This window comes from Mustela erminea, chromosome 14 (genome assembly GCF_009829155.1).
Source record: "Mustela erminea isolate mMusErm1 chromosome 14, mMusErm1.Pri, whole genome shotgun sequence".
Classification (NCBI taxonomy): domain Eukaryota; kingdom Metazoa; phylum Chordata; class Mammalia; order Carnivora; family Mustelidae; genus Mustela; species Mustela erminea.
Genome location: NC_045627.1, coordinates 65,204,987 through 65,232,771, shown reverse-complemented (window position 1 = coordinate 65,232,771; position 27,785 = coordinate 65,204,987). Strand labels below are relative to the sequence as shown.

The 27,785-nt window shown below is 37.8% G+C and overlaps 1 protein-coding gene across 13 annotated transcripts in view; it reads right to left on the bottom strand.

Moving 5' to 3' along the window:
- The window catches only part of BTRC (beta-transducin repeat containing E3 ubiquitin protein ligase), a 180,861-nt gene that overhangs the window by 9,334 nt on the left and 143,742 nt on the right, over positions 1–27,785 (bottom strand). For all 13 annotated transcript variants that reach the window (XM_032312233.1, XM_032312225.1, XM_032312223.1 and 10 more), the window contains 8 exons: positions 15,829–16,060; positions 12,102–12,288; positions 7,454–7,550; positions 6,740–6,877; positions 6,141–6,259; positions 4,185–4,434; positions 3,346–3,464; positions 1,544–1,654 (listed from right to left, as the gene is read on the bottom strand). In XM_032312233.1, coding sequence (XP_032168124.1) covers positions 1,544–1,654; positions 3,346–3,464; positions 4,185–4,434; positions 6,141–6,259; positions 6,740–6,877; positions 7,454–7,550; positions 12,102–12,288; positions 15,829–16,060 — 1,253 coding nt within the window. The remainder of the gene's footprint in view (positions 1–1,543; positions 1,655–3,345; positions 3,465–4,184; positions 4,435–6,140; positions 6,260–6,739; positions 6,878–7,453; positions 7,551–12,101; positions 12,289–15,828; positions 16,061–27,785) is intronic.

The following is a 27,785-nucleotide window of genomic DNA, read 5'->3' as shown; positions in this document are numbered from 1 at the left end:
AAATGCAGTTCACAGGAATATATAAAAACTTTTTTGTTTTGGAGACTTGGTTCTTGCATTCATTCTTGGATAGAGGCTATTGGTCTTAACGGGAAAATGTATGGGTTTAACCTAAACACCAGAAATAGGTTAGCTTTAACCAAGCCAAAGATAGTGAATGGTAGAGTTACACCACACTTTGTGGCTGGGAAGAGATCTTATACATTAGATGTCTTAATGATATAAGAGGTTACTTAGACCTAGAAACCTGTAATTCTGAGGCATCTTCTTTCTGGTCAATTCTAAGATGGTGCACGTAACATGTACCAGACAACTGGAGCCCACTGAAGAAATATGTAGTTTATACAAGCAAATTCTCATATTTTGATTTAAGTAAGAAAAGTTTAGCCCTTCTGAAAATCAAACATATAGTCATGTCTCCTCAAGGTAAATAACAGACAAAATCCAAGAAAGATGGCAATAGATCAAAACCAGGGCGATGAAACGGGGCACCTGGGTGGCTCAGTGGGTTAAGGCCTCTGCCTTCGGCTCAGGTCATGAGCCCAGGTTCCTGGGATCGAGCCCCGCGTCGGGCTCTCTGCTCGGCAGGGAGCCTGCTTCCTCCTCTCTCTCTCTGCCTGCCTCTCTGCCTACTTGTGGTCTCTGTCTGTCAAATAAATAAATAAATCTTTAAAAAAAAAAAAACAAAAAAAAAACCAGGGCGATGAGAAAATATGACATAGCTGGAATATGTCCTCATACCCTGAACAATTTCCCATGGGTAGAACAGTGATGGCCGACTTAAAGCAGAGGGAATGGTCTATTCCTCCTGTGTGAGTTGTCTCTACCACTATAGCCAGCTCCTAAACTAAGCTAATATTTTAAGGTAGTTTCTGGTTTTTAAAAAGCTGTCAGTATGTGAACTACAGCCTTCTACCCCCCACGTTAGGCACTCTGACAAGAAGAAATGATAAGAAGGCCTTCAGAAGTGAATACACTTTTGTATGAGTTTACTATGTGTTTAGCAGTGCTGGACATGGGATCCATTCACAACATGAATGGATTCTAAAACCACTGGAAATTAGACCAAAGAAAATAAAGATTACTAAACTTGTCACTGAAATGCTAGGAGAAGTGAAGACAAGAGAGCTGCACTTTTAGGAATTATTCAAAGAGATTCAAGTTCAAGAGCCTATCACACTATGCCCCAAAGATACTGCCTTCAAATATTTCAGTTTTATTAAGTCATTATTTTACACACATATGCTGGTATACTGGGTTTCCCCAGTTTGTTTTATAGGGTAAAACAGACAAATGTATAACCAAATAACTAAAATGTTAATGAAAATCATGATCAAACAAGTGCAAATAAATGACTGGGAAGAACATTTTAGAAAAATAAACAAAGAAGAGGAAAACACATGGATTAGACACAAGAAATATTGTATCAGATCCTTTCTGTGAGATCCAAATGTTTCAGAGTCAGGTTAATACTATATTTAACATCCTCAAGGAGAAGGGATTAAGATGTACATTTTTTTTTAAACCCTGTTATCAAACTCACCCATCATAGGCCCCACTGACTATCCTCTTGTTATCGAATCGAATACAGCGCACGAGTTCCTCATGGCCTTCTAATACTCGTAAACATGCACCACATTCTATGTCCCATAATCTGAAAGAGAAAATTAAGTCAAGTGAATTTTCATGTACTCTTTTCTAAGCTTGGCATATTGTAATAATATACTTCTTATGTTTTAAAAAAATCCCCCAAAATAAAGTCAATCAACATTCATTCAAAAATGTATTGCTTTCAATGTAATTTATTTCCTTTCTGCTTTATAACTCAGGCAGAAAAAGTGTATGATTTAAGTTCAAATGAAGTATATATTTTCAAAGCACAATGCTTTTATACAATCCTGCAAACAGGGTCTCCAAGGCATAAAAAGGATGAATTCAATGTACCCAGTTGCCTGTGAAGGAAATGACCAAGCCAAGAAAAGTAATGCTTCCTGAAATCACCAATAAGAACGAGATGTAGAGTGCCACGATATCCTGCCTTCACAAAGCATGTCCACCTCTGTTACTAAGGACAATCTGTTTTCACCCACTGTCCAGGACAGTTTTTCTTTATAATGGAAACAAAAAGCAAGTTCTCAAAAACATTTATATACTAACTTAAAAAGCTGGAAGTGCCTGGCTGGCTGTCAGAAGAGCGTGAGACTCTTGATCTCAGGGTTGTGCGTTAGTGAGCCCCATGTTAGGTACAGCTAATTAAGATTACTTAAATAAAATCTTAAAACTGCATGATTTCAGACTGAACCAAATAAAATGACAATTTCTTTAGATAAAATACAGTTTTGTTTTTTAAATGGCCTTTTCACCTTAGTACTTTTTGAAGGAAGGGAGAGGGTTGATAAATCTTCCAAATTCTATTTGTATCTCTGTCAGTCACCTTTGTGAAGAGAAAACACCAAAAAGTATTTAAATCTGTGGATTCTTCATAATTTCAAAGACTGGCAACTCCCTGGATAATTACGTAATGCAAAGAAAACAAAAGTGCACAATATGTAGTAGGGAACAAATCTTTTCTTTCTTCTTCTTCTTCTTTTTTTTTTTAAGAACACTGGTGGAGAGAAAAGGCCGTTGGCTATTTATTAGCACTTTTCAACTGTACACAGGAGGAATTTAAAGAGGAGGGCCTTCAACCTCCAACTACTTATCATTCTTGTCCACTTCTTCATTCAAGCAGTGCCTTTAAAACAGGTCTATCTGGTAATAAAACTATTACAGGAAGAAAACACATCAACAAACGGTTTTGCTGTGCTTTCTGCTTGGGGCAAACTTTTCTCTTTTGGCCAACTTTTTTTTTTTTTTTAAATATTTTATTTATTTATTTGACAGAGAGAGATCCCAAGTAGGCAGAGAGGCAGGCAGAGAGAGAGAGAGAGGAGGAAGCAGGCTCCCCGCTGAGCAGAGAGCCCGATGCGGGACTCGATCCCGGGACCCTGAGATCATGACCTGAGCCGAAGGCAGCGGCTTAACCCACTGAGCCACCCAGGTGCCCCGTTTTTTGGCCAACTTTTGACCCATGAGAAGCTACGGAAAGGGAAAACATCTGGGGCGCCTGGCTGGTTCAGCTGGAGACAGGAATGACTCCTGATCTTAGGGTTTTAAGTTGGAGCCCCATGCTGGGGGTAGAGATTACTTAAAAATACAAAACTTAAAAAAAGAAAAGAAAAGAGAAGAAAAACATTTTATTAGAAACATAACACACTCAAAGATAACACATCCAGACTTCTGTGTGCTAACAATGAAAGGCAGGGTAACAGTGATCCCTTCTGGGTAAGAGCACCTGCTGCTCACCTAATAGTGTTGTCAGATGAGCCACTCACGACCAGTCTGTCTCGGTACTGCAAACAGGCAATGCCGCGTTTATGTCCATTTAAGGTCCTCACAAATTCACAAGTACTTGTGTTCCATACCTGAAACAGAAATAGCATTTGGCAGTTGATTTGGTGCTTTTACTAGTAAGATCTATGGCAACTGGAGCCTTGAGAAAGCAGAAAATAGCACTGAGCCAATAGCGGGAAGACAACTTCTCAAACCACACCAAATCAAAAACAGAGAGGGGAAAAAATGGGCAAGTTTAATTCACAACAACAAAGGGCTAATTTATAGTTGGCTGCTATCACATGAGAATTCCTCAAATTGATTTACTCGTATGGGACTAATCTCGTTTGCAGCCAAATTTTCTTTCTTTCTTTCTTTTTTTTTTTTTTAAGATTTTGTTTATTTGACAGAGATCACAAGTAGGCAGAGAGGCAGGCAGAGAGAGAGAGGGGGAGGAAGCAGGCTCCCCGCTGAGCAGAGAGCCCGATGTGGGGCTCGATCCCAGGACCCTGAGATCATGACCTGAGCCAAAGGCAGAGGCTCAACCCACTGAGCCACCCAGGAGCCCCGCAGCCAAATTTTCTTGAAGCTAAATTTACCCCTGCCCTTCTCATACTCACCATTATTTACAGGAATAAGATACCTAAGATTTTCATATAGCTTGTCTAACTTGTTGCCTTTTTACACACAGACTACTGTCTGAATATTAAATTACTCTACACTGATGTTTAAATATGAAATTTTGTTTGTTCAGATTTTCACATGAACTCCCTTACTCTAAGTTGGGGAATTACTGAAAAATGCCTCATTACCTTTATAGTCCTATCTCCAGATGCAGAAACGATGTACTTGTCATCAAAATCTACAACATTGACAGCAGCTCGGTGTCCGACTAGCACCCTCCGGAGGGTGATGTCAGTTGGGGAGGCCATATCCCATACAGCAATGGAACGGTCTTTGGAGCACGTCACCATCATGCCATTATTGAAACGCAAGTGCAGGACTGCTTCACAATGGTGAATCAATGTGTTTAGCATTTCACCTGTATTTACATCCCATACCCTGAAACAAACAACATTAAAAAGGTTATCTGAGGTTTCGATGGTGCTCCTGGCTATAATCCTATTTGGCCACCACATCATTCCCCATCCATCCTGCCCCATTTTCATAATTAGCAGCTTTGAGGCTGAGCTGAGGTGAAGAGTTCTGATGGACCATGGGGGAAGTCATAGACAGAGGGCTGGACTAGGAGAGCAGGAAAAGGAAGGGACAGGATGCTGCCAGTGTGAAACCCTTAAGACAAACTACCTGAAATCTAGGTGAGTTATGGGGAATAGGAATGAAGATGTAACCACGATCACCTACCAACTGGGCCCAGATTTCAAGATTATTATAAAACTTCTGACATTTAATCTGATACCTTTAATGAGATACATTTTGAAGTAGGAATCTGATCCATAACAGTAGCAATTGTGTCCCATGGGTAGCCCTCAGGAAACAGAACTAACATGGGCCAAGAAGCTTCTGTAACAGACTGACTTAGTACTATGGATTTGAGCCTATTACCCTGGATCTTCAATTTTACCATAGGCAGGCCAGGCACAAGATGAACTACACTCTAAGTTTAAGGCCCCATTTCTGTGCCTTGAATGGGGGTAGAGATCAAAAATAGCCATCCCATTATAAAGAGGGACTTACAGCAGCAGAGTGTGGGATGTTTGGATAGCCTAAGAATTTTGTGTGATGATATATTTAACTTTGATTACTCCATTTTTATGTATTTACTTTGATTTTCATAACACATTTCCTTTTCCAATTTAGCCCCATCTTTTAGAAAATAATTTTGTCCCTTATCCTATAAATGATGTTAGCCTCTACAATGATTAGCTTCCCTGAGGCACTCCACAGCATCAATAAATGTTAAATGTCGATAACTATAAGAACTGAGTTTGCTATGCCTTTAAGTCAAAAGACAAGAAAAAGGAACAGCCTTTTCTCTTCACAGAGGATAATTTCGAGTGGTAAACATTTAACTTTAGAGAGTCTAACAATGCAGTTAACTGCCTTTTTTCCTTTTTTTTTTTTTTTTTTTAAGTTACTTTTGATGCATTATGTTTGCTAAATCCTTTAGCTTAAGGCAAAACTCCTAACAGAGGTTTCCAGCAGTGTTGCTGGTACCCAGAACTCAAGCTACACTGGACTCCAGCAGCATAATGGCTGTGTCATCAAATCACTAACGCCTCTGGAAATTGAAGGCCCCTCCCTGAGTAAAGCTTGCAATTAAAAACTGCAGGGACAGCAGGGGAGGGGCTGGCAAAGAGAGAGCATTGCTCACCTGTACACATTTTAAAGGAGATAATGCATGCCTATACCACAGTTATAACCACCTGAAAAGAGGCTTTATTCCATTCACATCATTCCTCTGTGAGCTGGTTTTTGTAAAGAATGCAAAGTCTACCAAGTTTCTGTAATGGATGATTCCCCAAAATTAAAACAGAATATGTAGTTTTCTTCAGTGTGCAAAAATGTAAACTTGCCTCAATCATTTCTTTTTTCTTTTTCTTTTTTTTTTTTTTTTTTTGCCTCAATCATTTCTAAATCAAGGTTTCTAGGTGGACCAACAATGATGTGGAGAATTGATGGCTTATTCTTCTTTAGTTAGGAAGTTTCAGAACTGTGTTCATGCAGCTATATACCAAATTACTATCTATGACAAATAAAGAACAGATCTGACTTTCCAGAGATTAAGATCATTTGAAATTTTCTACCTGACTGTGGAATCCGATGATCCAGTTATGATCACCCTCTCATCATACTGGAGACACAGGACAGAACCCGTGTGGCCTGTGAGAATTCGCTTGCATTCCAACGTGCTTTTATCCCAGATCTAGGATGGCAAACAAGATCCTTTTGATCAATGTGATAATGGGGTGCTGCTGAGACTTGTTGGCTCTATTATGTGTTTGATTCTCCGAAAGAATCAAAGCCCAGAGCAATGTAGAATGCATTCTTTTCTATAGGTATAGCTAAGCACTATATATATGTGTGGCTTTAATACTAATGCAGACTTTATCCTTTTCATTAAAGAACAGGGGTAGGCTATAATTATGTGAGGCCCAAAGGAGCAATAGCACATTCAATGTACTTTAAGAAGAGAATTTAACCCTAGGACTATCTATTTGTACATGCTTTCTGGCGGGAAGCAGGTAACTGTCCTTTAAGGAAATGATTCAGGCTTTGGGACTGGAAACAACCTAAAACTCATTTACTTTCTGGAAATAATGCTTAGATATGATGTTCAGACTGCCTTATTAATGTGGACACACTTGTTCATTCACCCACCTTCCCATAACTAAACAGACCTCACCTTGATTGTGTTGTCTCGAAGGCCGCTGACTATCTTTTGATCATCATACTGTAAACAGTAAACCCCTTTGCTTGTTTCACTTCGGCAGTGGATTCTCTGTAAACTATGTCTTCCACATCTCCAATTAGATTCTATTGTCTGAGGGAAGGAATGGTAAGGAAGTAATTAGGAAAGGACCAGGACTAAGTTCTTATCTGACTTTCATGGCAACCAATGACAAATGTTCAATGCTTCACTATATTAAATACAAAGACCTTAAGGCAACTAAAAATGTTTTTAAAAAGCCACTGTTTAAAATTGCATAGCATTTTTCCATTTGCAAAGTTATTAAAGATTTATTTTCTAGAGCTCTCCCACATATAACTCATTCAATTAAATGATAAACTGGTGGAAAAAGGGTAACAGAGGTCAAGCTATAAACTACATAAGGTTATATGCTCAGTGCTCCTCATACATATGTAGTGGCCATTTCTACTACTGAACTTCCAGGGAGGCTCAATTCAGAAGATATCTGAATATCAGATTGTGTAAGTGCAACTTTAACAGTCTCACTGCTATTGCATGAAGATACATCTCTGCTCTCTCATTTAGCTACCAGTAAACAATCTTTAAAAGCTTTAAAATTTTTTGCCTGGCAATTTACTATATTTTACCTGCCCTATTTACCAAAAATAACTTTATTGGGCAAATACTCAAATATACGTAGATTCTTACCTCAATGTCTTGTATAATTTTAGGATAAAGTGCTCTGTAAAAAGAGTTGGGAGGAGCATTCCCATCAGGAGGTTTGTTTTTGAATAAATACTGTCCCCTAAAAAACAAATATTTCCCAATAAAAAATCACAATATTATACATTTACAAGGAGCTTCACAGTTCTTCAGTGTTTTTTCACAGTTACCATTCCATAAGATATCTATGACTAGCCTGGAAAGGCACAAAGCTAAGCCTTATTTCAGGAGTCCCATGCCAAGGAATAACTTTCTAGATTCTAAGGAACTAGGTTAATACTATCAACACGATGATTTGCAGTATAGCCATCAGAGTATAATATTATAAGATCAACAAACAGAACATGTATAACCAGAACTTATCAACTCATCTTTCAGACCTCTGTAACACATAGATGCACTGGTCTTATCTTTTCAAAGTTTTATTGGTGATGAAAACTACTATCTCTGAACTGGGCACATGCCCCCAATTTTTTTGTTTGTTTTTTTCCCCACTGAGTAAGTCTGTGCCTGTGTCAGTGGAGCCTAGCATCATGGGCAGTGAGAATGTCTCTGTTATGGAGATCATTTTTTCTAGTCTGAACTTACACAGGGTAAGGTGGAGTGGCAGCTCAGGCGCCCAGGCTGTTCATGATCAGCATAGCTATGCTTTAAAAGCAGCAATTCAGTTCATTTCGACAGAAAACAAAGGGAACACAGGAGTGTCCAGCAGCAGGTACAGAAGAAGACGAAAATGCCTACGAGCACTGTGCTCTCAAGTCTAAGGCTTGACATTCTTTCACAGGTGTGTTCCTGGCTCTGCACATACGTACATGCATTTTATTGCCTTTGCTGATTCCAGCGAGCAACATTTGTTAGCATCTCCTTCCTTATGACAGCACATCTCTGGAATACTCATATCCCAAGCTAGATCTTTGCTACAAAAAAAATCAGTAAATGGCAATCACTTCCTGCTGGGTAAAAAATTTAATTCCTCATCCTGAAGTTAAGAACTCACCAAACACGGTGTGGAAGCTAGTAAACCCCTCTATGGGTGTACTAACTGCTGTTCTCACTGGCACCGTGCCTTGCAAAGTGGAGATAGGCAGAAATGCCTCTGAGTGTAATCCTGGCACCAGAGAAATCATGTTTTCTCTGGGCCAGTCATCCACTCCTCCCTCTATAGCTCTATTACAATATAATTAATTGTTCAGTGTCTCCAGGAGCGCTTCTCCCCTGCCCTCTTCCTATTATACACCTTGAAAATTAGTTGAGAAAATTTCCTATCAGGAAGGTAACTGGCTTTCAGTTCTGTGAAATCTGTAATGGAGAAGCTAAAATAACAGTTTTTAAAAGGGAGCTAATAGGAGCAAGAAACATGATATGCCAACATAAAGGGCAAATAAGACACATTATGAGGTAATTCTAGGTTACAAGTACACTTCCCTGAACAATCTTATCCTGTGTAAACACACTGCAAGCAAACAACAGATTTTGCATGAAGAAATTTAAAGTCTGGTTAATAAATGTAACTTGGTAATTTCAATTCCAACATCCTATCATGAGGTAAGAATCACTACATTTGTATTGCAGGTAAATAAATCAAATGTCATGGAGATTAGGTAGCTTGTTCAAGGTCACATAGCCAGCAAGTAGACCTGGAATTTGAATCTAAGTCTAACTTCAGAGCCTACACTCTTACCTACTTTATTGTCTCCCAGGGCCCACCATCCCTCATAGATTCCTGTCCCCCCTTTTCATCTTTGGTAATTGAATACAGGCACCCCAGGATTTTCTTCATACATAATGAAACTTATCTCTACATCCCAAGAAAAGAGAAACCATATAAGCCTCTGATCTCATGCTGGCTAAAGTATCTAAATTTCTTTCAAGTTAAAGGTGCTACAAAAAAAAGTGTTAAAAATCAGTTTTTCAGTCTAGATCTGTGTTGTAAGTCAAAACCTTTTATGATGGAAGCTTCTGACAACAGGGACCACTTCTATGTGAAATGCCTAGTACCTCTGAGAATGAGTACATGATAAATGCTAAATATTAAATTTAGAATGTTATCGTAAAATGTGATCTGCTGATTAAGAAAATGGACTTCCCCAAGTGATCTTTTATTACACTTTTAAGAGTTACCATTACTGAGCAGAAAGAGCGCATTCAATATTATTCAAGACAGAAAATGAAAAGAGTTCATGTCATGAACTCTGTCATATAGATACAAAATACAACAGTGGAGTAGAATTTAAACCTGAAGTTTCACTACAGAACTATATTTACTTTTTTTTTTTTTTGGTTGGAGGAAATGAAAGAAACTTTCAAAGCCAGCATCTGGGGAAAGGTATGACAGAAAGATTTTATTGACACAGTAGGCTTAGTAAAACAATCTGAAAGAAGATGAGAAAGTGATCATAGATTAAAATTTTTTAAAAAGTTGGGGAGGACACTAACACAAGAAGAAAGGCAACATTTAAAAATAGAAGCAGCCAGAGAAAAGTCAAGGGACTATTAGTGGAGGTCTTCATGGGGTGGACAAATACTTGTAATTTCATGGGGCTTTATGAAGCTAAGATGACAAATGTGGCTTAAGACAAAGGAATATGGTCTCAACTCTGAAGGATACTCAGAAGAACAGGAATGGGTTCCTGTGATTGAACAGATAATGGAAAAAGTAATAAAATTAATACTGGATCCTAGATTATTCCTTAGTCATCCCTTCACATACCCCTTTAAAAGGCCAAAAGGCCATCTTTTCAATGATCTTGTTTGTTTTCTTTCTTTATAACTAATGTAACAGATCCTGCTATTTACTGCCACCGCCAAGCAGGAGCCTACACTTATCTTTGGCATTTTCACATGCATCTGCCCAAATGTGCCCACCTACTTCTTCTTGCCTTTAAAAAAAGAATCTGTGAACTCCCAATGTCTGATAAAGATTTACTATTATTTACAGTCCAAATGTGAGCAAAGTGTATTTTAACAGGGAAGAAAACCTTTATCACTATGGGAGTGAATCCCTGTGATAAGAGATTTCAGGCCAGAAGTTCCAATTTAAAGGACCTTCTTTTCTCCTTCTTCTTTTTTTTTTTTTTTTGTTCTTTTCTTTTCTCTTCTTTTATTTTCCCATGAGGGGTAGTGGAATATTCCTAGCTACCCTAAAATTCTCCCATGTCAGCAACTGCTCTATATCTAAGGCTGGTCCTGACATGCTTAACAAAATGATGGACTTGGGAGTCCCATATAACTATATATTTTCTTGCCTTTTTAAACTATAAAGAGTTTATTTCCAAAGTATAAAGTAAGTTATGAAAGGCTTTGATTTTTCTATACAGTAAAAATAAAAACATATCTGAGAAGAATAACATTATGCTTTCATTTATTCATTTCTATAGAGCCAAACAACTGCCTGATGTTTGCTTCCTTTAACTGAATTTGAAAGAAATTTTAAAGTCTTCTTAATAGTCAGAATGACAAAAATTTCTTGAAGCACTTAGTATAATACTTAGAGGTCATTATGTTTATAATATATTAATGAATTTCAAAGCTGCAAAAAAAAAAAAAAGAAGCCAACTATATTTTAATGAAAATTGCTAAGAAAAGCTGATCCTCTTTTCTTAACTGTTTTGTATCTTTTTATGGTCCAAGATAAATAATTGATAAAATTAATTGCTCAGGAGATCCCTGAGCGCACATATACCTGCTGGTGCATATCTATCAGCTAAAATACTTACTATGTCACCTTTATTTTACTTATGAAATATTCACACCTAACTTTCTTATAGTGACATTCTAGAGATATCCTCTGAGAGGAAATTACATACAGAAGGTATCTTCTGTAAGTTCTAATGAAATGGTACCTGTATGTTAAAAGAACAACAAAACTGGTGAAGTCTCTTAGGCTGCTAACTATATAATGCCTTAAGGAATTTGGGATTGAGCAGTACAATCTTGACAAAATATGGATCTTATGAAGAAAAAGTGATATACTCTAGACCCCACACTTCACTCTTTCTGATGACTAGAGTTCTTATTCTAGTTGAGTGTAAAAGTAATTTTGATTACAAAGGTGAGAAAATACCACAGGCATGGATTAAAGACAAGAAATCTTCAGGGTCCTGGGATCGAGTCCTGCATCAGGCGCTCTGCTCAGCGGGGAGCCTGCTTCCCTCTCTCTCTCTCTGCCTGCCTCTCTGCCTACTTGTGATCTCTGTCTGTCAAATAAACAAATAAAATCTTTAAAAAAAAAAAAAAAGAAATCTTCCCGAGGAGAAAATACTTATTTGTTCAGGATTATTTCAGGCATCTGATGGCTTCTGTGTGATTTAAAGTCATCTGTCTTACAAACTGCCTCTCAGTCCTTTGTCAGGACACTAGTTTCTGCCCAGAGAACAGAATGCTCTCAACGGAAGTCAGTTTTTAATAATTTTTTTATAAAACCATATTAACACATTATGATGTCATTTATCAGTGATTGGTCAGAAGAAAAATGCCTAAGTACATGTACAACTATTTTACATTTTGTACTATAAACCAGCTAAATCACATATTAATGATAAGCAGTCTCACTAGTTCCCAGTGTTATTCCAAAGATTCTGAATGGCCAGGTCCTGAAGTTCATCTGTAATAGTAAGAGAGTTAAAAGGCTTACCACCCTCTTCGTTCTGCCAGGCCTCGCCACAGAGAATCTGTCCTGACCATCCTCTCGATGAGCTTCTTCCATAACATGCCATCAGATGTCACTCGGTACCATTCCTTACACACAAGTTCAGCAGCACATAGTGATTTGGCATCCAGGTATGACAGAATGTTCTCAGCAATGTGATCCAAACCCCGAGCTGTTGGGGGAGGGGGGGTGCAGGCAAAGAAGAAGAATATAGGTGGTGTATGATTTTTTACAAAAGGTCCTTGAAAACAGAATAGCATTCATTCTGCTCCGAAGGCACATCATGGTCCCTAGTGTGGTCCAGTTTCTTTTTCAAACAGAAACTTGGGTAAAATGAGTGTCAATAATTTTTCCATAAGGTTACAGAAATGAACAATATTTTCCATCTTCCTTTAGATAAGGAAGTTAAAGCTAACAACCAGCAAACCCCCCAAGACATTAAAAATAAAAAGGATTCCAGAAAAACAATTCACATCTATCTATATGGATTTCAGCACTAGGGGATGTTCTATGGATGGCATCTCAAAGTCTGTGATTCAGACCCCCCCAAATCTCTATATTAGGTCCATTTCTCATTCTCTTTCTATTACTGCTGCAGTTCCAAAGCTGTTCAGTAAAAGAAATATCCTTTAAATGTACTGGGGGAGAGGCACTAAGTCAGAATGTGCTGGGTTATAGAATTTTGGGCATGTAGAAAGGAGAAGAAGGAAATACAAACTGGTAATAGGAACATCCCGAGAGGAAAGACAGAGAGGTTTGTTTAAGTTCAAGTATGACTTTAATTTCAGATGTTTAAAAAAACTACATTTGAGAGTAGTTGCTGCTATAAATGACAGTTGGCCAAACAAAAACAAAAACAAATAAATAAAACAAAAACAAAAAACACCCCAGACCAATAAATAACTTGGTTAGCATTTCAGAGACCATTTTGTAGTATGTACAGAGGAAAACAGTGGAAGTAGATCTTGGGTTGACTAAACTGGATGGGCTTCCCAATTAAAATACTCTACCACCCAAATCTGTAACTGAGGCCTCAGAGGAATAGATCCTATGAAATAGGATGATCATACTAATAAAGCTTTTGGCTGCTGTTCTAATTCACAAGTGAGACAAACACATTCAAAGTTACTTCTCTTTCAGGTTACATATCAGAGGTTTGCTGAAGACTTAAATAGTGCAGAAGGATTCCTTCATACTCTGACTCCCTGAGGCACAAACTTAACAAATAGGAAAGAGAATACCACATTTCATTTAGTGTCTTTCACTTGAAGCACACAAAGACACACTTGGACGCCATTAGCAACAATCAAATGTGCTTAAACATTATTCTAATTATAAAATTGTATGGATATCAGTCACATTTTTCAGCAGATTTGGAAAAGAAAGCATTAAATGGATTTTGTTTGGCTGACATCACATGTTCATATTTAAGCACAAGCAGATGGAGGCATCCATCACCTAATTCTTATTAAAGGAAAATGACTATAAGCCAATTAAAGATATAACAATTAGTTCTTCATGCAAAAAACAGTGATGGTACAGTTCCTGCATGTTTAAATCGAAACTTTCTACACCATCAGAAGTTTCCAAAATCCATTCCTGTGTTTTTAATGGCTATCATCAAATTGTTCCTGATCTTTCACTATGTCCCTACAGTAAGTCTTTGGAAGTAATTTCACCTAACACTCCAAACAAACCCATTACATTAATTGATTATAGGCATTTTTTTGAAGTAGTTTGGTTTACTAAATGTAGCCAGATGGTGTAGGTTTATAAGTTAAAATGGTCATAAAACATTAGACTGATGATTTAATATCTTAGAAAATGGTCAGCAGATACACACCAGGGATCAGGATTAGGCAAACAACACACAGGTCTAATCAACTCCTGTTCAGTTCTTAGCGGTATATGCTTGAGATAGTGGCATGTCTTGATAATTGGGGAGAGCACAATAATGAGGTACACAGATTGTTCACACAATGAAAACTATTTGCCTATGGCTAAAACAAAATCCAGTGAGTGAAGAGGGGGCAGAAGTCTATTCTATTTAACAAAAAATATAGGTACAAATTTAGCTTTAAAATGGCTATTTCTAAGTTATAAATAGGTATTTCTTTTGTTTTAAAAGGGGATTTAAATTCCAATTTTGGAAAAACAAATTTACAAAAAGATAATTGGCAAAGATTAAGCAAAGAAGTAATACACAGTTTTACAGAGGGTTGGTATATTTTTCATGGAGGACAGTTTGCACAAGTATTAAAAACCTTGAAAATGTTCATAATTCCTTAATGTAAGAAAACCACTTCGGTTGTTTTTTCCTAGAATGCCCAAAAGATTAGTAAGAATGTCCACTACAGCAAAGTTTATAATAGGAAAAACATTTTAAACTACCTATATGTTCCAAAAAGGTGTTAAATAATATGTGTTTCAGCTATCATAAAGAATATATAATACTATAAATAATTATGTTTTAAAAGAACACATAGGAAAATACATTAAGAAAACACAGTGAGAGAAAATGTTACAAACACTTATGATCCCAGCTTTAGAAGGAAATATACACAACTAGAAAAAATAGTAAGGCCAAATATTAATAGCATATCAGCTATTAGTTAAATAGTAAGGCCAAAATATTAACAGCATATTAGCAGCGCTCTCTGAACGGTGGGGTTCTGGGAAATTTCATTTTTATATTTTAAACTGCTTTGAGTTTCCCAAAATTCCTGTAACTTCTATAATCAGGAAACTGGAAAAACTAAAAAAACACCAAGATATGGTATTTTACAGATTCACTCATCTTTTGTACTCTATTTTCTTTCTTCCTTTCTTTCTTTTTTTTTTTTTTTTAAAGAGAAAGAGTGCTAGTGTGAGGGAGGAAGAAATGGAGAGGGAGAGAAAGAATGAACCCCAAGGCAGGGCTTGATCTCCTGACCTGACCCTGAGATCACAACCCGAGCCAAAATCAAGAATCAGACACTTAATCTGACTGAGCCACCCAGGCACCTCTGCACTATATTTTCTTCTAAAATAAACTTTTAGCAAAGAGGACAATCTTATGTTTTCTTGAGATAGTATTTGCCCCAAATACTGATGTCTACAAAGTGTCCTAGGATCACATCGAGCATTCAGTAAAACCACATCATCCTCCCCTGAAAAATAAAATTTTAAGTGTATATGTGCATGTGTGTGTATTTAAATATATATATTTATATATATATATAGTTTTTGAGAGCTCTTTGCAGTCTGCAAACAGTGAGACTGCAAAACCGGGAGTTTACATATTTAATGTCATAAGACTCCTGAGATACTTTTTCAAAATACTCAATTAAAAATGCTTCCTATTCAGTCCTATAATTTAAATATTGTCGATAAATTCCCATAGAAATCCAAGTACATAAGTTAGCATATCTTAAAAACTAAGACACATTATCAAGGTAATACCTTGGAAAATATTTTATTTGCATCTCTCAGTGGGTAAGAACAGGATGACTAGAAGGGCACGAGATGCAGAGAAGACAGGGGAAAGAGGAGTCTCTATTTCCAGAGAGTGATTTTGGGTATTTATACCCCCAAGAAGGTACGATTAAAGGACTCAGTTTATAAAAATCAAGCCAATAAAGACTTCTAAAAAGAGAGATGAAACTCCAGTTCCACTACCATTGTAACATATCTTCCAGGCAAATTAATAGCGCACAAGTACCCGTAGACATACCTGGCAGAGCAGTTATGAAATCCCTCTGCAACATAGGTTTAAGATACGAGTTTATGTGCCCATGTTGGTAATGACACATTTGGGATATAAGATGTTCCACAAATTCCACTTGATCGGACTCTGACCACTGCTCAAAATATTTGACACACAGTTCTTTTTCCTTCTCATAGCTTGCTGAGAGCTTTCGTTGCTTGGGCACAATCATACTGGAAGTGCCATTGGCAAGTTTTGTCTGTAGAAGGAGTGGATTAAAAAGAAACATAAACAGTAAGTATTGAAAAGGAGGGAAATAGATACTTTTCTGATCTGGCATCCTTTGTTATGTCTGTATGTTGGAGCTCACACTGTTACTCATTAGTAACTGGATATTTGTGAACAATTACACGGAAAGCCACACAAAGACCACGGTAAGTTGGTAAATCAGGAACAATGCTGGACAACTAGGCATCCATTTCTAAAAGTTCACAGGAAGATATTATTTGGAGATCTACAGATGAAAGCTGAAAGCATGCTAGGTTATTATTACTAGCAAGCAAAAAAGCTAATTTGTTTTTTCTTGTATACACCAGTTACTGGGCATTTATACAACTACAATTACGTTTTTTAACAGTCAAATAAGAAACCTTCCATGCAAAGAAAGGCTGATGAATAATTTGAGACTCTAGTACCTTTGGAGATAAAGCTTAACTGTAACATTTATATGCTTAATCTAACCTCTCCTTCTAAAAAAGAAATCAAAATTACATGCCACAAAATCTTTTTATTTATTAGTTCATTCAGTAAGTATCAACTGAGCACCTACAATGTGTCAAACACTGTCCTAAGTGCTAGGAATACAACACTGAACAAAAATAGCAGTCTCTACCATCAGGCACTTATACTGCAGTGTGTACAGCATGATAAAACCATAAACAGAAAATATAAGGTGGATAGTGCTATTAAGAAAAATAAGGGAATAGGAAAAAATCACATGTTATTGTAGCAGGCAAAATTCTAAGATGGTTGACCCCAAGATTCTCGGCTCAGCTCGTGGTGTACACATATCTTCCCTCAAGTATTCAAACAAACATATAGGTACTGCTTTGATTTAATTAAGGTGCCAAATCGGCTGGCCTTAAGATGGGGAGATTACTGCAATGGGTCTGACCTATCAAATAAGCCCTTTAAAAGCAGAGAGTTCCCTCTAATTGGTTGCGGAAAAAGAAGGGGGACCACGTGTAAAAGGATGTGGTCAGCCTCTGGGAGCTGACTGAGCTCCCAGGTGACAGTCAGTAAGGAAATGGGGACCTCAAGCCTACAAAGGCAAGGTACTGTATTCTGACAACAATGATCTGAGAAGAGAATTTTCCCTCAGAGCCTCCAGATGTGAACTCAGCCTGGTCAGCATCTTCACTTCAGTCTTGTGATACTAGGAGCTGAGGAACCCGAGCCATGCTGTGCCAGAATTCTGACCTAGAAAACTGTGAGCTGATGAATGGGTGCCATTTTAACCTCATTTGTTATGTAGCAATTTAAAAAAAAACCACAAAAAAACCTAATATAGTTATTTAAGTCTGAGGGGTCAGAGATAGCTTCTCTAAAGAGATGGCATTTAAACTGAGACATGAAGGAAATGTGGGAACTAGACATTTTGTTACACAAGGGAAGAAACATCTAGGGCAAAGGGAATTTGAGGGCAAAGGTCCTGGGTGGCAGTCTCTCTGACATGTTCAAGGAATAGGTAAAAGGCCCAGGGTGGATAGTATAGTTGGAGTAGTCCAAGCCAGGTCATCCAGATCATTTATGTGGTGACAGCTAATGTCCAGTGATGGCCTGGGACAATTCCATCCCTGCCTCAAAAGAATGCCATTCCTCCCATGAAAAGGTAGAATTTATCTTAGCTTTTGAATCTGAGCTTTGGCTGACAGAATGGGGAGAAAGTGACATTCCAGGACTCCTAAGCCCACACAGCTTCTGCTTACTTTTTCTTAGAGCCTTGAGCCACCCTGTAAGAGATTCAGGCTACCCTCCTGGAGAGGGAAGTTGGGAAGATGGGAAGCTATGCAGAGAAAAAGGTCACATGGAGAATCACCTAGAAGCCCGAGAGTAACATGATCTGACACCTTCTAAAAGGATCACTACTGTGTGAAGAACAGACTATAGGGGACATAAATGGAAATAAGAAGGAGACTAATTAAGAGACAACTTTACAGGGCGCCTGGGTGGCTCAGTGGGTTAAGCCGCTGCCTTCGGCTCAGGTCATGATCTCGGGGTCCTGGGATCGAGTCCCGCATTGGAGGTCATGATCTCGGGGTCCTGGGATCGAGTCCCGCATCGGGCTCTCTGCTCAGCAGGGAGCCTGCTTCCCTCTCTCTCTCTCTGCCTGCCTCTCCATCTACTTGTGATTTCTCTCTGTCGAATAAATAAATAAAATCTTAAAAAAAAAAAAAAAAAGAGACAACTTTACAGTAGTCCATGGAAGAGAACAATCTTTTGGACCTGAGTAGTAGCTATAGAGGTGGTAAGAAATAATTGGGACTCAATATGTATTTTGAAGGCAGAGCAAACTGGATTTACTGACAGACTGGGTATGAGGAAAAAAAAAAGACAAGGATCATGTGCAAATTTGAAGCTGGGGACACTTGGAGAAGATTCAGAAATCAACAGAAACTTTTGCTATTCTGAAAAAAGTTGGCTTTCTTTAGAGGGTAATCACAAAGCGGTACAATTGGTACTTTTCAAAGTAATCTGATAGATATTTGGCATATTTGTCTGAGGCAATCCCAATCTGGCAGGGAGGCCAATGTTACTATGGAGCTCATACCTGCCTGGACATGCTGAATGTGCCATAAAGCTAACATATTTGTATAATCAACTTCTGCTATTTGAGGCATAGTCTGGCTTAATTTCTAAACATTAAATCCTGCATACAGGCTGCTTTACAAATGACTCCTGATAGATCTGAAAGTATATTTTCAAGAATGGTATTAGCCATTTTGCACAGAAAAAGCTAACACCTGTAAGAAACAAGCCCTGGTGTATGGAGCTGGATGTTTTCTAGCATAAGTGCCACTCTTGTCTATGATAGAGACTAAAAATGATTAATAAGAACCTTGTTGGGACACAGGCCTTGGGGAATTTCAGAGCTGCCTTTTGTGTAGGTTATTTGTTTGCATTTCAGAAAAGGAAAACTTGTGAAATATGGAGTAAGATTGAGTGAGCTAATGAACGAGTGGGTATACAAGCTTGACCAAATGCCACTTCTCACCTCAACAACCCAAACCTCCCACTCCATCATTTTTTATAAATTTGTCCTTTTGTCTTTTAAAAGGTAGAAATGGACTGGAGTTTGATGCTACCAAGGGTATTGTTTTCCAGAAATGCCAGTAACAGAGAACAATAATCAGCGATGGTAAGGAAATAATTCTATTTATAACCTTCAACAAACGAGATGTTTCTATAATCACAGGGAGTCAGTCATGCTTGATCAGTAGTTATCAGACTAGTAACAGATAAAAATGCCTAAGGATTTCACAAGTTTGATTATTCCACTGCAGGAGCTAAAGTTCAGTCAGGACTTTCATATATATATACTTTTTAGAGAAATTTTTTTAAAAAAAATTTGAGAGAAAATGAGAGTGAGAGAGATCACAGAGAGAGAGGGAGAAAGAAGCAGGCTCCCCACTGAGCAGGGAGCCGGATGCAGGACTCGATCCCAGGACCCTTAGATCATGACCAGAGCCAAATACTGACGGCCAACCAACTGAACCACCCAGGCTCCCCAGGACTTTCTTATATTTCCAATGATCAAATAATAAATGGGACCTAAACCATTTGGCTATTAGAAATGAAGTATAAACTGAGAGTTCATGAATTTCCCAACTGTCTAGGCTACACCAGCAGGCACTGCATTTTAGTTATCACCCCCAAAACAAAGTATTTCCTTGTGAGGTAGAAAGATACACACCTCAGCCATCATCACTTTGAATGAGTTACTCTTAACTACTACACCACACTGTGTTAAGAGCTTTGGTTCTACAATCCAAAGACCTGGTGTCTAATTCTAGCCCCTTGATTTATTAGCTGTGTGTCATGGCATAAACAACTTGATTCCCCCCCACCCTTGAGTCTCTGCTTCCCTCAGCTCCAAATTATAGGATATATTCCACTGGGGTTTTGTGAGGATCAAATAAAATAATCTAAGAAAACCATGCTTAGCTCACCACCTGGCACACAGGAAAACGCTCAATAAACCAACACTCTTTTTTTTTTCTTTTTAGATTTTATTTATTTATTTGACAGAGAGAGATCACAAGTAGGCAGAGAGGCAGGCAGAGAGAGAGAGAGGGAAGCAGGCTCTCTGCTGAGCAGGGAGCCCGATGCGGGACTCGATCCCAGGACCCTGAGATCATGACCTGAGCCGAAGGCAGCGGCTTAACCCACTGAGCCACCCAGGCGCCCTAAACCAACACTCTTGATGAACTTCTGACACCGCTGGTGTTGGCCTTTCCTTCTCCTTTTGAAAACACATCCTTCTTTCTCACTGTGTAATATATATTTTTAAAATTTTCATTGCCGCAAATGTACATGGAACTGCATAATCTCAAGCGTATAGCTTGATGAATTTTCAGAATTTAACTAGAGCCTAGATCAAGAAGCAGATTACCATGAGGATTATAACCCCTGCCTTGTGTTCCTTTTATTGGGTCACTAGTCCCACCAAGGGTAAGCACTTTATTTATTTCATTAAAAAAAAAAATATATATATATATATATACACTTTTTAAAACTGTCTACCTATACAATGTATAGCATTTAAAAAATGTCATACTTAGGGCTAAATTTAACAACATATGTGTTAATACCTGTAAAACTGAAAACAACAAAACAGTGCTGAGGGAAAATTTAAAAGACTTCAATAAATGGAGAGAGATACTATGTTCACAAATGGGACTGAATATGGTTAAGATGTTCATCTTTCCAACTGATCCATTGATAAGAGTCAATGTAGTAGCAATGAAATTCCAGCAAGCAAGCTAACAAGCAGATTCTAAAATTTGAATGGAAATGCAAAGGACCTAAACGTTAGCCAAGCGATCTTACAAAATAAAAACAAAGATGGAAGACTCACACGACTGAATTTCAAGACTTAACAATAAAGCAATAGTAATCAAGATAGTGTGACTTTGCTATAAGGACAAACATGTAGATCGATGGAACAGAATACAAACTCCACAAAGAGACTTACATATGGCCAGCTCATTTTTGAGAAAGGTGCCAAGAAAATTCAATAAGGAAAATATAATCCTTTCAAAAGATGATGCTGAAATGTCTGGATACCCATACAGAAACAAAAGACTTTGTTCTTTACTATCAACCATGTATAAAAATTAACTTAGGTGGATTCTGGACATATGTGTAGGAGCTAACACAGAATGTCTAGAAGCAAGCATAGAAGAAAATCTTGGTACTCTTGAGACAGGCAAACATTTTATACACAGGGCACTAGAGCACAGACCTTTTTTTTTTTTTTTTTAAGGAAAAAATAGATAAATGATAAATTAGCATGTGGCAAAATTTTAAATTTCTGATTTCTAGAAAAGAAAAAGTTAAAAATACAAACCACAAACTGGGAAAAAACATTTGCAATACATATTTTTGACAAAGGACTTGTATCCAGTATATATAAAGAACTCTTAAAACTCGATAATAAGAAAACAAATAACCCTAGTTTTTTTTTGTTTTGTTTCATTTTTTCTTTTTAATGAACCAAAGATCTGAATAGACATTTCACAAGAAAAGAATCATGGATGGCCAACAAGCTCATGGAAAGATATTCAACATCATTAGTCACTAGGAAAATGCAAATTAAAATCACAATGAAAGGGGCATCTGGGAGGCTCAGTGGGTTCAGCCTCTGCCTTTGGCTCAGATCGTGGTCTCAGGGTCCTGGGATAGAGCCCTGCATCGGGCTCTCTGCTTGGTGGGGAGCCTGCTTCCTCCTCTCTCTCTGCCTGCCTCTCTGCCTACTTGTGATCCCTCTCTGTCAAATAAATAAAAAAAAATCTTTAAAAACAATCACAATGAGATACTACTATACACTTATGAGAATGGCTAAGATGAAAAAGACTAAACATACTGGCAAAGATGAAGAGCAACTTGGACTCTCATATATTGCTGGCAATAATAGTTAAAGATACAACTACTTTAGAACACAGGGAGCAGTTTCTTAAAAAACTGAACAGATGCTTATCATATGACCCAGCAACTCCACTGCTAGGCACTTACCTCCCCTACAAAATGAAAACATCTTTACACAAATACTTGTACATATATGTTCATAATAGTCCCAAGCTGAAAAAAAAAAACTCATTGTCCACCAAAAGTTGAAAAGCAAACTGAAACCTATCTGTAAAATGGAATAGTACTCAGAAATAAAAGGAATGAACCACAGATACACAAAATCATATGTATGAATCTCAAACACATGCTGAACAAAAGAAGTCAGGTACCAAAACTCATACTTTATGACTCTACTTATATGAAACTCTAGGAACAACAATCTAATTTGTAATGATAAAAACAGATCAGTGGCTGACTGGAGCTGGATGTGGGGGTGGGACTGACTGGGTAAAGGTGCAAGGGAAGTTTCTGGGGCAATAAACGTGTTCTACAGCTTGACTGTTACACAGCTGTCTGTATCCATTTGCCAAAATTCATCAAACTACATGCTTAAAATGGGTGTATTTTATTGTATGTAAATTATATTTTGATAAAATTGAAACTTCCAAGGATAGAGTATTTCTAAGGATAAATGTTACTGCAATATTAGTTTCATTTGTAACTAAGATATTACATTTATAGAGCACTCAGAGAAAAAGGTCTTTGTTATCAAGCCTCTTCCCTCTATCATTCTCCCATACAGATTTTTCTACTAATGGCCGAAGTAAAAGTAGCAAAATTTCAATTTCAGAACCTCTGAAAATCCACAAGGGCACAGTGAAAAGTTCAATTATTAAAAAATCAAAAGGTTGTATATTAGAGTGTATGGGAGAAAGGGTAATGGTTACTGGTGGCAATAGAATTGATTTGGCTTTCCCAACAAAAGCTTGATGACTCAACCACTACTGTTCAAATGTCTAGGAAAGCTGACAAACAACCTCAGTTTAATGGTAACACTAACTGCACAGATCTTTTGCTTTTCTGTTTACAACGAACAGTTCCAAAAGAAAGAAAGGAAGAAAGAAGCTGTCAGATGACAGGCACATAAAATGAAAGGACTTAAGCATTTATATGACTCTTCTCAGCTTAGTCCTCAAAGGCTAAAGGCTAACATTTCCCACCTACCACCCCTGAAAAATATTACAAGCACCCCTTTCAAAATTACCATGAATTCTTTTGAAGCTGAGCCAGGAGGGAAAATACAGACATCAACTAGCCTAACCACCACCACTGCAGTATCAAGTGAGCTCAATCTGCTAACTGTGTTGAGTACAGGTTGGAAGATGCAGTATGGACTGGATGAACTTGATGGTGAATTGATGATAGATGTTTCTAGCTGGCAATCAAACCCTGCTTTAATCACAGGGAAGGGTGTGGGTTAAGTAGAGAAAGAAAAATGTTTCAGACATAGGACACCCTTTGGAACTGGGGATGTAAGGGCTAGATAGAGTAATATTTATGATATTTAAGGATTCTGTTTGGCCTTAAGAAGGGCTTTGACAAGGGGGGGCTTGATACATAGTTAATGGGGATTAAGGAGTACACCTGCCGTGATGAACACTGGATGATTAAAATAGAATAAATAAAATAAAAACTTTTAAAAAAGGGCTTTGAGGAAAGACTCAGGCATTGAAACCCATAGCAGGGGAAAGGGGACATAATGATTAAGCTGAGGAATGAGTCTAAGAATAAAATGGGCAAGGGTTGTAATGGGGATAAGGCTATAGCCTAGGAGGGATAGGACAAGAACTTGGACTAAGGCTGGAACCTTAGAGTTATCAGTCAACCAACAACCATTTATTGAGTTACTTCTCTGGGCACTTTTCTAGGTGCTAGAGAAAATGTAGCACCACAGCTTCTTTACCTTCTCTAGGGAGGAGTAGGGAGAGAATATATAATAAATATGTTAACTTCAGAAACCAATAAATATTGTCAAGAAAACAAAATAAGGTAACATAAAAAAGGGAGGGAATAGTACAGTCTACTCTAACTGAGGTGGTCATGAAATGATGCAAAGGAGTTAACACCAGAGCTGAGATCTGAATAACGAGGGTCAGTCTTGTGAAGATCTGCGAATAGGCCCCCAGATACGAAGGAGTCAAAGGTGTGTGTTCAAATGAAAGACAGAAAGAAGGCTAGTATGGCTGGTGCAGAGTGAATATCAGGAAATGAGGTTAGTGAGGTGGCCTGGGGCCAGATCACAAAGGCTTTCTGGGCCACAGTAAGGAGTTTGGATTTCATCCGAAGTGTAAAGGAAAACCCCTGGAGGTTCTGAATGAGTCAAGTATGACATCATCTGATTTAATCCTTTAGAAATATTTATACTAGCTGCCATGTAGAGAATGGTGAGGGGATAACAAGAACAAGTTGCATGAACAGAGGAGGACCAATTAGCAGGTGGAAAAAATAATCCATGCAAGAGGAGATCATGGCCAAGATTAGAAGAGCTGGATTAGGAAGTATTTGGAAGAAAGGTATTTTATCCTCACTGGAGGAAGGAGGACCTGCTGAGAATTCTAAGTTTAGATTATAATACATATTTATTTCAATATAATAATTGACTTCTTCAATAGGGCTGGTCCTTCAAGTGTTTAATCTGGTTATTAACCTGGAAGGTGACAAAACCAGGGTTCTTGTTCCTGTGGCCAGAAGAAAAAGGGTAAAACATTCAAGAACTTTAAGGGGGAAAAGAAAGGATTTTTTTTTTAAAGATTTTATTTATTTATTTGACAGACAGATCACAAGTAGGCAGAGAGGCAGGCAGAGAGAGAGAGAGAGAGAGAGGGAAGCAGGCTTCCTGCGGAGCAGGGAGCCCGATGCGGGGCTCGATCCCAGGACCCTGAGATCATGACCCGAGCCGAAGGCAGCAGCCCAAACCACTGAGCCACCCAGGCGCCCCAAGAAAGGATTTTTTAAAGGTCTATACTATACTCTCTATTGGCTGTTGCCAGGTTTTAGTTAAATAAAAATTCAAAAGCACTGACTTTAAAGTTTTGTTTTTCCTTTATTTCTTGGCAAAAATGTATTTTCTGGAAGTTCAACGCTGTCCTGGCCAAATTAAATGGAAATGGTGTTGTCTGCATTTTGATTAGGACCCAAAGAGATAAGCAAGCACAGAGAGGGATGGGGACATGGTGATAGCAGGAAGATCCAGAAGAGCTCTAGAGATCCCAAAGAGCTAGGACAGAAACAAAAAGGAAACCAGAAGGGTTAGGCCCCATTGGCATCTGGGTATCTTTTATTTAACAGGGGACTTCAAGAAAAACTTGAACTTCATACAGTGTCTTAGAAGTCCTGAATTCTTTTTTCTTTTTAAGAATTTTAAAGGATTTTAATTTAAGAATTTTAAAGGATTAAAGAAAGGATCTGGCCACAAATTGAACATGCAGAAAGAGACGTAATGAGTGTTCAAAAGTGGTATCATAGCTTTTATTGTTCTAATTTTCAGTTAAAAAACCACTGTAACTTTCAGCAACCAAAGAAGTAGTCTGTTGTTCCAATTCTCTTTTGAGAGGGGTGGTGGGGAGGGTGAATTGAGAGTGCAAATGAAAAGAAAATGGTGGCCCTACATATAGAATGGGACATACATTTCAACAGAAGTAAGCATCACATTTCTCAGTGGGATTATTATATTAATATTTTAAGAGCTTCTACTAAATATGATTACATATTAGGTGAACTCATAAATATGTCAGATCTGATTAGTGAACATGGAAGACAGGAAGGGGCAGATTTGTCAGCAGAAGGAAAGTTCACATTATGAATCTGACTGGTTTCTAATAACTAAAAAGAAAAAGCCTGCAATCACTTCAATTCTTTCAAACAAAACTCACTAAAAACAAACTCACAAATATCCCAGTATACATGATTACTTAAAGACTGGACACTTGCCAATCTTTTCTTTTTTTTTAACTTACTAATTATAGGAAAAGCCATATAAAAAATTCAGCAAAATCAAAACAAAGCTATTTTGATTATTTCCAGGATTCTGAGGCAGTTCAAGAGATAAGATAGTCACTAAACACTGCTAGGCTTCAAAACTGGGGCTCTTGTTTCTGTAGTGGGTTCCCTCATGCAACTTCATAGCTTCCAGGCCAATAGGTTCTTTTGTTCTAAACCAAAAACTCACAGCAGTTTAATTTACTGCTGCATTATTATAGCTACTAACTACACACACCTCCAAGGCTGGTAAACCCACTGATGTAGGCAGTGCCACCTTAAAAGGATTTTTGGATGGGTCTTACTGATGGGGGGGAGGGAAGGACATAATGTTTAATTATAAGAAATGATTGAAATAGGCACAGACATACCCCGGGTGCCTCTGCACTGCAGCAAGCTCTAAACTTGTTATCGTTAATGGTTTAAATTTCACTGTGCTAATCATTTCAGGACACAAGCCTTTCTTGATAATCTAATGAATTATTCCAACATCCTTCAGCAAAAAAAAAAAATCCTCCATGACAGCACTAATTACAAGACGTTTTCCCAGAGCTTATGTAAAATATGACAGAGCAGCAGCTTAGGGAATTGCAGAAAACTGCTTCTAATTTCCACTGAGAAACTGACAAACACCTCTCTTTCATCTCTCCCAGCTCTCAAGTAAGATTTAACTTTCTCATTTAGTTAATTACCGAGTGAGGATCATCATTTCCCCGGATCGGAGCGGCACAGAGCCTTTATCGTGTTAACTTGTGAACTTGATCGATGGCTGCTGCTAAAACTTAATAACTTCACCCCCTGGCAAATTGTAAGATAAATATAATAGGAGAAACTCTGACAGTAAAAACCTGCCAGAAATGAGCGCTGTGTTTATGTTTCTTTGCAGGCAGCAAAAAAACAACCGACAGCTTATTACTGGTTGCGTGTTACTTATATTTAAAAGACTCCAGGCAGTTAACTTCCTACGTACTGTTAAAACTTTGCTCACAAGATGGGGAAAAAGCACCAGTAATACAGACTTGGGGAAGTGAGGAAATAAGAAGAAAACGAAAAAAAAAAAAAAAAAAAAAAAACCAAACCACAAAACAAAAGAAACAAACCAAACAGGGAGAGAGGCAAGGCAAGAGAACAAATACACTGTGTAAACTCTCTTAAAATGTCATATTTATCATATAAAATGTCCAACCTGCATAAACAGGCATAAAATTCTTAAAAAGAAAAAAGAATTCAGGACTTCTAAGACACTGTATGAACTATATCTAGGAGCAAAGCAAGAGAATTTTGCTCACTCACATGTTTTCAATGACCGTAAGTCCATGCCTGAAGAATTCAATTAACTGCATAATTCCTAGGTCTCTTTTCAAAAACCCCTGCAGCTAGAAAACCATTCACGAACTATACCATTTAACCCTTTCTTAAATGAGCACACTATAGCTAGGAAATGCATAACTTTGTCTCGAACAGTCCATCTAATTTTACGTTTAACTCCCACAACTCAGTTAGCCAATGAGAAGGAAATAGTCTAGAAGTTTTTCTTTTGGTCAAACTTGAATCTGAACTTGGAATTTTAACATTTAACTGTAGCAGAGACGATATCACAGCCTAGTACGGCATGAATTTTATGCCTTTTATAATCATCAGTACTAAGGGCAGTAAACAAGGGCCAATAAAAAGGCCTAACAAAAACAGAATGGCAGCTCACCAATACCAGTTCCCTCTAACCCCTAAAACTGGGAACAGTGCTGAAACCAAATCTATGTACAAATCACTAAATCCATTCACACTGACCACCCTCATAGTATAGAAGACTACAAAAA